This window comes from Passer montanus, unplaced genomic scaffold, assembly GCF_014805655.1.
Source record: "Passer montanus isolate IOZ18808 unplaced genomic scaffold, ASM1480565v1 scaffold239, whole genome shotgun sequence".
In the NCBI taxonomy this organism is placed as follows: Eukaryota; Metazoa; Chordata; class Aves; order Passeriformes; family Passeridae; genus Passer; species Passer montanus.
The window spans coordinates 149,043-157,038 of NW_024367026.1; the positions used below are offsets into that span (position 1 = coordinate 149,043).

General features: G+C 70.1%; 2 protein-coding genes and 1 non-coding gene across 4 annotated transcripts in view; 2 read left to right on the forward strand and 1 right to left on the reverse strand.

The window, feature by feature from the left end:
- The first annotated feature begins 183 nt into the window (after positions 1 to 183).
- MAPRE3 (microtubule associated protein RP/EB family member 3) lies at positions 184 to 7,341 on the forward strand. Of its 2 annotated transcripts, none has more exons than XM_039710949.1 (8): positions 184 to 302; positions 631 to 776; positions 4,749 to 4,876; positions 4,961 to 5,106; positions 5,237 to 5,393; positions 5,981 to 6,132; positions 6,206 to 6,358; positions 6,561 to 7,341. In XM_039710949.1, exons 2-8 carry the CDS (start codon positions 769 to 771, stop codon positions 6,627 to 6,629), a joined length of 813 nt encoding a protein of 270 aa, XP_039566883.1. In that variant the 5' UTR covers positions 184 to 302; positions 631 to 768; the 3' UTR covers positions 6,630 to 7,341. The 2 variants fall into 2 exon arrangements, with proteins under 2 accessions (XP_039566883.1, XP_039566882.1); XM_039710948.1 differs by having other exon boundaries at positions 188 to 302; positions 5,237 to 5,438.
- A 371-nt stretch (positions 7,342 to 7,712) lies between these two features.
- On the reverse strand, positions 7,713 to 7,876 carry LOC120502945. The gene has a single exon (XR_005627618.1). It is a non-coding gene; the product is annotated as a U1 spliceosomal RNA (small nuclear RNA).
- TMEM214 (transmembrane protein 214) overlaps positions 7,850 to 7,996 on the forward strand; it is a 12,510-nt gene continuing 12,363 nt past the window's right edge. The window contains exon 1 of the mRNA XM_039710963.1: positions 7,850 to 7,992. Within this exon, the coding sequence (XP_039566897.1) occupies positions 7,850 to 7,992 (143 nt within the window). The remainder of the gene's footprint in view (positions 7,993 to 7,996) is intronic.

Genomic DNA, 7,996 nt, shown 5'->3' on the forward strand with positions numbered 1-7,996 from the left:
GGCGTGTCCCGGGTGCGCTGTCCCGGCCGGGGCTGCGAGCGTGTCCCGGCCCGGCTCGGTTCGGCCCAGCCCGGCTTGGCTCGGCTCGGCCCGGCCCGGCTCGGCTCGGCTCGGCTCGGCCCGGCTCGGCTCATCCGCGGCATTAATATTTCAGGCGCGGGGGGGGGCTCGCTCTGCACATGCTCCGCCGCCGTACCGAGGTATTTAGGTTAGCGGCAGCGGGATCGCTCGGTGCGGCCCCGCTGCTGCCGGTGCCGAGCGGCCGCGCTGCCTCGCCGCCAGCCGGGGAAGGGCCGCAGCCGGTACGGAGCTGGGCACGGAGCCCCGCAAACCCCCGGGGCACGGCGGGGATGCTCCGCTCGGGGCGGGGGGAAGGCACCGGGGAGGGGACGTGGGCGAGCGGCCCCCGGTGCTGGCGCCGGTGCCACCGTGCGGATCCGCGGCAGCCCCGCCGGGCTGTCTGCCACCCCCCCGGCGTGTTTGTCACTTGAGAAGCCACCGGGACGGCTCCCAAAATAGAAGCCGCCAGTCGCGCAGCCCAGTCCGCACCGGCACCGCCGCGCCGCTCGGCTCCCGGTGCCCGCCGGTGCCGCGCTCTCGGCCTCACTCTGCTCCCGTTTGTTTGGGCAGAGCGGCCGCGGGCTGCGCCGTGGGACCGGGCCCGGACGGACCTCTGCGTGCGCCCCGGCACGGGACGGGCACGGACGCACGCCCGGGGCTTCGGTCGCCGTCGGGCCGTGATTAGCGGCTGCCGCCCGGACAATTAAAATGCAGCGGTAAGCGTCCCCCGCCCGGCCGCAGCCCCTCTCCTCTCGGCCTGCCGGGATCTGGGCTCGGTTCTTATTTGCAGTCAGGTTTTTTGGCGAGAACCGGGGGCAAACCGGCCCCGGGCGCGTCCATGGCCCGGCGCCGGGGCGGCCGCGGGTCGCAGGGTGCCGCGGGCCCCGGCTGCCCTGTCATTACACCCGGGCGTGCTCGGCGCTGCGCCGGGGGCTCGGGAGGCGTTCGGGAGGGTGGGGACGGGCGGGTGGCACCGCCAGCCCCGGGCGGCGTCCCCGCTCCGCCGCCGGGACGCGCCGGTGCCTCCCGGTGGGGCAGGGCGCTCCCGGCGGGATCACGGTGTGGGTGATCCCTCCGCGTGTGGGGCGCTCGGTGTGGGTCGGGGCTCCCGGTGTGGGTCAGAGCTCCCGGTGTGGGTCAGAGCGCTCGGTGTGGGTCGGGGCTCCCGGTGTGGGTCAGAGCTCCCGGTGTGGGTCAGAGCGCTCGGTGTGGGTCGGGGCTCTCGGTGTGGGTCAGAGCGCTCGGTGTGGGTCGGGGCTCTCGGTGTGGGTCAGAGCTCTCGGTGTGGGTCACGGCTCTCGGTGTGGGTCAGAGCTCTCGGTGTGGGTCGGGACTCTCGGTGTGGGTCACGGCTCTCGGTGTGGGTCGGGGCTCGCCCCCGCGCTCTCACGTGTGCCGGCGTGTGCGGGACTCGAGGTGCGGCTGGCGCGGTGACACCCCGGCTCATCCCGGTGTAACCGGGGGGTCCCAGCCGCGTTCCCCGGGAGCGCCCCGCCGGCAGGATGCCGCAGAGCCCCGGCGGCCGTGCGGGTCCCGCGGGCATCCCCCGCATCCCCGTTATCTGGGGAAGGGCCGGCGATGGCAGGGGGGTGAGCGGCTCCTCGCCGTGCCCCGTGCCCGTTCCCGCCGCAGCCCCGCGCCCCGCCGGCGGTACCGGCGGCACCGCAGTGCGCGTGGCTCTGGCTCAGCGCCGCGCATGACTCAGCTCCTGCCGGAGCCAGGGGAGGGGGGGACAGCCCTGGGGGACCCCTGCCCGCGCCCCACTGCCGCGGAGCCGCGGGACGGGCCGTGGCCGTCGCCGGTACCGGGAGCGGGCCGGTGCGCAGCTCGCCGTGCGGGGGCGGCGGCGGCGCGGGGGCCCCGGTTTCAGCTGCTGCTGCGGTGGTGGCTAAAAATACCGACCCCCCCCGCGGCTGCGTGCGGGAACACGGCGGATCGGGGGTCCCGGGTGGGCTCAGTGCCGGGGGTTCAATCGCCACGGCCGTGCGACGTCGCCGGTGCTGAGTCACCGTGGTGCTGTACCCGAACGGGGGGCACTGCGGCCACCGGGACCTTCTGCCCCGCAAAAACCGGCCCCGGGGGGTGGCAGCGCCGCACAGCCCCCGGTGTGGGGGCGCAGATGTGCGCTGTGCTGTGCCCCCCTCATCCCCCGGGCTGTGGCAGGGGAGGGGGGCTTGGGGGCTGCCCCTCCGCCCTGCCCCCGCCTGGCAGCTGGCCCGGGCCCGCGGCCCCCCTGGCCGGGGAGGGAAGCGGATTAACGGCGCCGCTGCCGCCGCTGCCGTGCGGGGGGCCGCGGGAGCGCCGGGACCCCCGCTCCCGGGGAGGGCAGCGGGGCCGGCCCTCGGTGGCTGCCCCGAAGCGTTTTGTGCAGCACGGTGAGAGCGGGGCTCAGCGCCCCCCCCTCTCTGCTGGGGCTCTGTGCCCTGGCGGGCTGGGCTGCAGCCGGGGGGTCCTGCAGCCCCCAGCCATCTGGGCGTAGGCTGCCTGCCGGCAGATGTTGCCCCTCTAAGCCCTGCTCTAATGGACCCCGATCCCGATCCCGGCCCCGGCAGATTAGGCAGCACCGGGGGCCGGAGAGGGGGGCCCTAAGCTGCTTATGGGCACCAGCCCCCGGAGCCCCTGGGCTCACCAGGGCAGCAGGGGCAGTGCCCTCGGCAGTGCTGGCATCCCCTGGGCAGTGCCTGTGGCCTGGGACCCCTTCCCCCTGCTCTGTATCCACCCAGCACCCCACACCCAGCTCCCCTGGGTACCTGCTCAGGGCAGGGCCCCACCTGGCCAGGGGGGTCACACCGGGGCGCCTGGGGGCCCTCGTGCTGCCCTGCCATACCCTGGGGTGCAGCTGGAGTGGGGGGGCCCACAGGGAGCACGCTGGCAGCCTGGCCCTGCTGTCCCTGGTGCTGGAGCACTGTTGGGATGGATGCCCCGGGTCCCAGTACCACTGGTGATGGAGTCTGAATGGGATGGGCACCCCGGATCCCAATGGCCCTGATGTTGGAGATGGGATGGGATGGATGCCCCAGATCCCAGTGCCCCTGTTGGCTGAGCACTGTTGGGATGGATGCCCCGGGTCCCAGTGCCACTGGTGGTGGAGTCTGAATGGGATGGGCACCCCGGATCCCAGTGGCCCTGGTGTTGGAGTCTGGGTGGGATGGATGCCCCAGATCCCTGTGCCTCTGGTGTTTGAGCACAGTTGGGATGGATGCCTTGGGTGCCAGTGCCCCCAGTGTTGGAGTCTGAATGTGATGGACACCTCAGATCCCTGTGCCTCTGGTGTTGGAGCACAGTTGGGATGGATGACCTGGATCCAAGTGTCCCTGGTGGTGGAGTCTGAATGGGATGGACACCCCGGGTCCCAGTGCCCCTGATGTTGGAGATGGGATGGGATGGATGCCCCAGATCCCAGTGCCCCTGTTGGCTGAGCACAGTTGGGATGGGCACCCCAGATCCCAGTGCCCCCAGTGTTGGAGATGGGGTGGGATGGATGACCCAGGTCCCACTGCCCTGGTGTTGGAGCACAGTTGGGATGGATGCCCTGGGTCCCAGTGTCCCTGGTGTTGGTGTCTGAATGGCATGGACATCTCAGATCCCAATGCCCCTGGCGTTGGTGTCTGGGTGGGATGGGCACCCTGGGTCCCAGTGCCCCTGGTGTTGGAGCACAGTTGGGATGGATGTCTTGGGTGCCAGTGCTACTGGTGTTAGTGTCTGGGTGGGATGGACACCCCAGATCCCAGTGCCCTGGTGCTGGAGATGGGGTGAGATGGGCATCCCAGGTCCAATGCCCCTGGTGCTGGAGCACAGTTGGGATGGGCACAATGGGTCCCAGTGCCCCTGGTGTTGGATTCTGAATGGGATGGACACCCCGGGAGGACCCCCCGGGTCCCAGTGCCCTGGTGGTGGAGATGGGGTGGGATGGATGCCCCGGGTCCCAGTGCCCCTGGTGTTGGATTCTGAATGGGATGGACACCCCGGGTCCCAATGGACCTGGTGTTGGAGCACAACTGGGATGGGCACCCTGGGTCCCAGTGCCCCTAGTGTTAGTGTCTGGGTGGGATGGATGCCCTGGATTCCAGTGCCCCTGGTGGTGGAGTCTGAATGGGATGGATGCCTTGGGTCCTGGTGCCCTTGGTGCTGGAGCACAGTTGGGATGGATGCCCCGGGTCCCAGTGCCCCTGGTATTGGAGTCTGAATGGCATGGACACCCCAGATCCCTGTGCCCCTGGTGCTGGAGATGGGGTGGGATGGGCACCCCAGATCCCAATGCCCCTGGTGTTGGTGTCTGGGTGGGATGGACACCCCTGGTCCCAGTGTCCCTGGTGTTGGAGCACAGTTGGGATGGGCACCCCGGGTCCCAGTGCCCTGGTGCTGGAGTCTGGGTGGGATGGATGCCCCAGATCCCAGTGCCCTGGTGCTGGAGCACAGTTGGGATGGATGCCCCAGATCTAACTGCCCCTGGTACTGGAGCACAGTTGGGATGGGCACAATGGGTCCCAGTGCCCCTGGTGTTAGTGTCTGGGTGGGATGGATGCCCTGGATTCCAGTGCCCCTGGTGGTGGAGTCTGGGTGGGATGGACACCCCTGGTCCCAGTGTCCCTGGTGCTGGAGCACAGTTGGGATGGGCACCCCGGGTCCCAGTGCCCGGGTGCGGGGCTGGGGTGCCGGGGTGCCAGTGTGGCCCTGTCTCCTGGCAGCTGGGGCATGGCCGTCAATGTGTACTCCACGTCGGTGACCAGTGAGAACCTGAGCCGCCATGACATGCTGGCCTGGGTCAACGACTCCCTGCAGCTCAACTACACCAAGATCGAGCAGCTCTGCTCAGGTGGGCTTTGGGGCGGTGTGGGGGGCACGGGGGCGTTCTCAGGGTGCCCCCAGCCCCCCGTGACCGTGGCCTGGGCCGGCGCAGGGGCCGCCTATTGCCAGTTCATGGACATGCTGTTCCCCGGCTGCGTGCACCTGCGGAAGGTGAAGTTCCAGGCCAAGCTGGAGCACGAGTACATCCACAACTTCAAGGTGCTGCAGGCCGCCTTCAAGAAGATGGGAGTGGACAAAGTAGGTCGCTGGGGACAGCGGGGGCTGTGCGGGGTCACCCCGCCGGGTCCGTGCTGCCCCGTGCCCGTGTCCCTGCTGGTGCAGGCTAGGCTGGGAGCACGGCCCCAGCAGCCCCTCGGTGTGCCCCCAGATCATCGCGGTGGAGCGGCTGGTGAAGGGCAAGTTCCAGGACAATTTCGAGTTCATCCAGTGGTTCAAGAAGTTCTTTGACGCCAACTACGACGGGAAGGAGTACAACCCGCTGCTGGCGCGGCAGGGCCAGGACGTCGCGCCCCCCCCTAACCCAGGTGATCACATCTACAACAAACCCAAGAAACCCATTGGCACTGCAGGTAATGCCCGGGGCCCCCCAGCGAGCGCTGCCCCCCGCCCTCTGCACCCCTGCTCACGGCTGGGCGTCCCCCTGCCCCTGCCTGCGCCCCTCTGCTGCCTGCCCTGCCCTGCCCTGCCTGCCACGGGGGTCTGGGCGGGTCTGCAGGGACACCCAGGCTGCGGGGCACGGGGGTCCTGCCTGCCTGCACCCGCCTGCTCGGCCCTGGTTTGTCACCCCAGCCCCGCCGGCTGCCATCCCCCCGTGCTGTGCAGCTCCCGTGGGCACTGGGGGCTCCCTGTGCTGGCCCACCGGGAGCTGTCGGGGTCTGGGGCCTCCTCAGATCCCATGCTGAACCCCAGACAAGCCACGAGCACCCTTGGAGGGCTGGGGGCAGGATTTGCCAGGGGAAACTGAGGCAGGGGGGAGGCTGAAGTTGGGAGAATTGTGGCTCTGCACAGGGGACGCCTGCCCTTGCTGCTGCCCCCCACTCAGTGCACGGGGGGTCCCTGCTGGCAGCCCCCCCAGCCGGCATTAACCCACTGGTCCCCGTGTGCTGTCAAGTCCCCCAGAGGACCTCCCCGACGGGCCCCAAGAACACGCCGAACCCAGCCCGCCTAGGCAACGTGCCCAGCGGCATCCTGCGGAAAAACTCGCCCGCCGCCCGCAACGGCGGCACCGAGGCTGACGCCCAGATCCTGGAGCTCAACCAGCAGGTGGGCAGGGGTCCCGCCGGGGGCGGGGGGCACCACGGCCTTGGGGGCTGAAGGTTCGGGCTGCGCCCCACAGCTGATGGACCTGAAGCTGACGGTGGACGGGCTGGAGAAGGAGCGGGATTTCTACTTCAGCAAGCTGCGGGACATCGAGCTCATCTGCCAGGAGCACGAGAACGAGAACAGCCCCATCATCACCGGCATCGTCAGCGTCCTCTATGCCACGGAGGTGAGGGCTGGGCACCCGGGAGCCTGTGGACGTCCCTGGGCGGGGAGGGACCCCTTTCCCCCCAGGTGCATTGGCCTTGTTCACTCCATGGGGTGCCAGGAGGGGGCTGAGCATTGCCAAAGCCCTCACGCCACGCCAGGCAGAGATTGGGGTGCCCACCCGTGCCACCCCTGTGCCCATGGCTGCCATGCTTCTCCCGCAGGAGGGCTTTGCCCCACCAGAGGATGACGAGCTGGAGGAGCAGCCGCCAGAGGAGCAGGACGAGTACTAGCCCCGGCCCGCGCCCGCCCCGCGCCGCCCCCAGCTCCGAGGTTGGAGGGCCGAGCCCGCGCCTCGCCCCGCACCGTCACACGCCACGCGGGCCCGCAGCCCCGGGGGGAGCCTCCATCTCCATGAGCAGCCAGCAGCCCGGGCGAGCAGCGCGGCTGCGCCGGGGCTGGGGCTGGGGACGGGCTCCGGCCCCGCGCCGGGGCCTGGCCCGCGCCGCCCCCTCCCCATATTTATTTCTGTTGTCCCCCTGGCGTCAGCGAGTGCCGCGTCCGCCCTGGTGTCCTGCGTGCCCGCGGTGAGAGGGAGAAGGGCTGGCCCGGGTGTGCTGCTCGGCTCGCTGGGAGCCGCCAGCCCCGGGACCCCCGTGGCAGAGCCGGCCTGGCAGCCTGGGGGAGCGGGAGGCCACGGAGCAGGGGAGAGAGGTGTCGGTTCAGCTCCCTGGGAAGGCGAAAAGGAAAGGCAGCCCAGTGCGGGCATGGCAGCGGGGGGCTCCTGCAGACACGGGGGTCCCGGAGAGGGGCTGTCCTGAGCACGGCATGGAACGGCAGTGGGCCCTCTCCTCTCGCCCGTGGCCCCCGAGCCGGGGCTGGGCTCGCAGCGCCACCCGCCCCGGCTGCCACGTCCCCGTCGCATCGCTTGTCTGGTCCATCACTCCGGTCGCAACGCTGCATCTGTGTTCGGTTTTATTTAAATAAACTCGTGTGGTAACACTGCGTGCTGGGGGTCACTGCAGGCGCTCGGGCTCGCCCCCTGCCCTGGGGTTCCCCTGAGCTGACAGACCCTCGGCAGGGCCGTGCAGGGTGAGTGGAGCCGGGTGGGGGCTCTGGAGCACAGCGTGTGAGGAGAAATTGGGCGAGCAGTTTTTATAGGGGTTAATATGGGCTGTAAGAGCCCGGAGCGACCGCGGCGCCGGCTCCTGCCTCGGCCCGGGCGGGATTCCGAGGGATGCGGGATTTGCTGGGGCAGGAACAGATCCTGGATGGAACAGGGGCGCTGCGGAGCAAGACGCAAAAGGGCTGGGAAAACATTCCTACGGGGGTGAGGAAAAGCGAGGAAATTTATTCTGTTTTTGGCACCCATAGACCAGGGGAGAGCGCGAACGCAGTCCCCCACTACCACAAATTATGCAGTCGAGTTTCCCGCATTTGGGGAAATCGCAGGGGTCAGCACACCCGGAGTGCAAGGGATGAGCCTCGCCCTGGGAAAACCACCTGCCTGATCATGGTGTCTCCCCTGCCAGGTAAGTATGCCTGCCCCGCCGCGCCGCCCCCGGGCCCCGCCCGCCGCACGCCTCGCCACCGCACGGCCAGCGCCGCCCCGGCCCCGCTCCCGCCCGGCCCCGCGCTGCGGCCCGGCCCGCACGGGTGT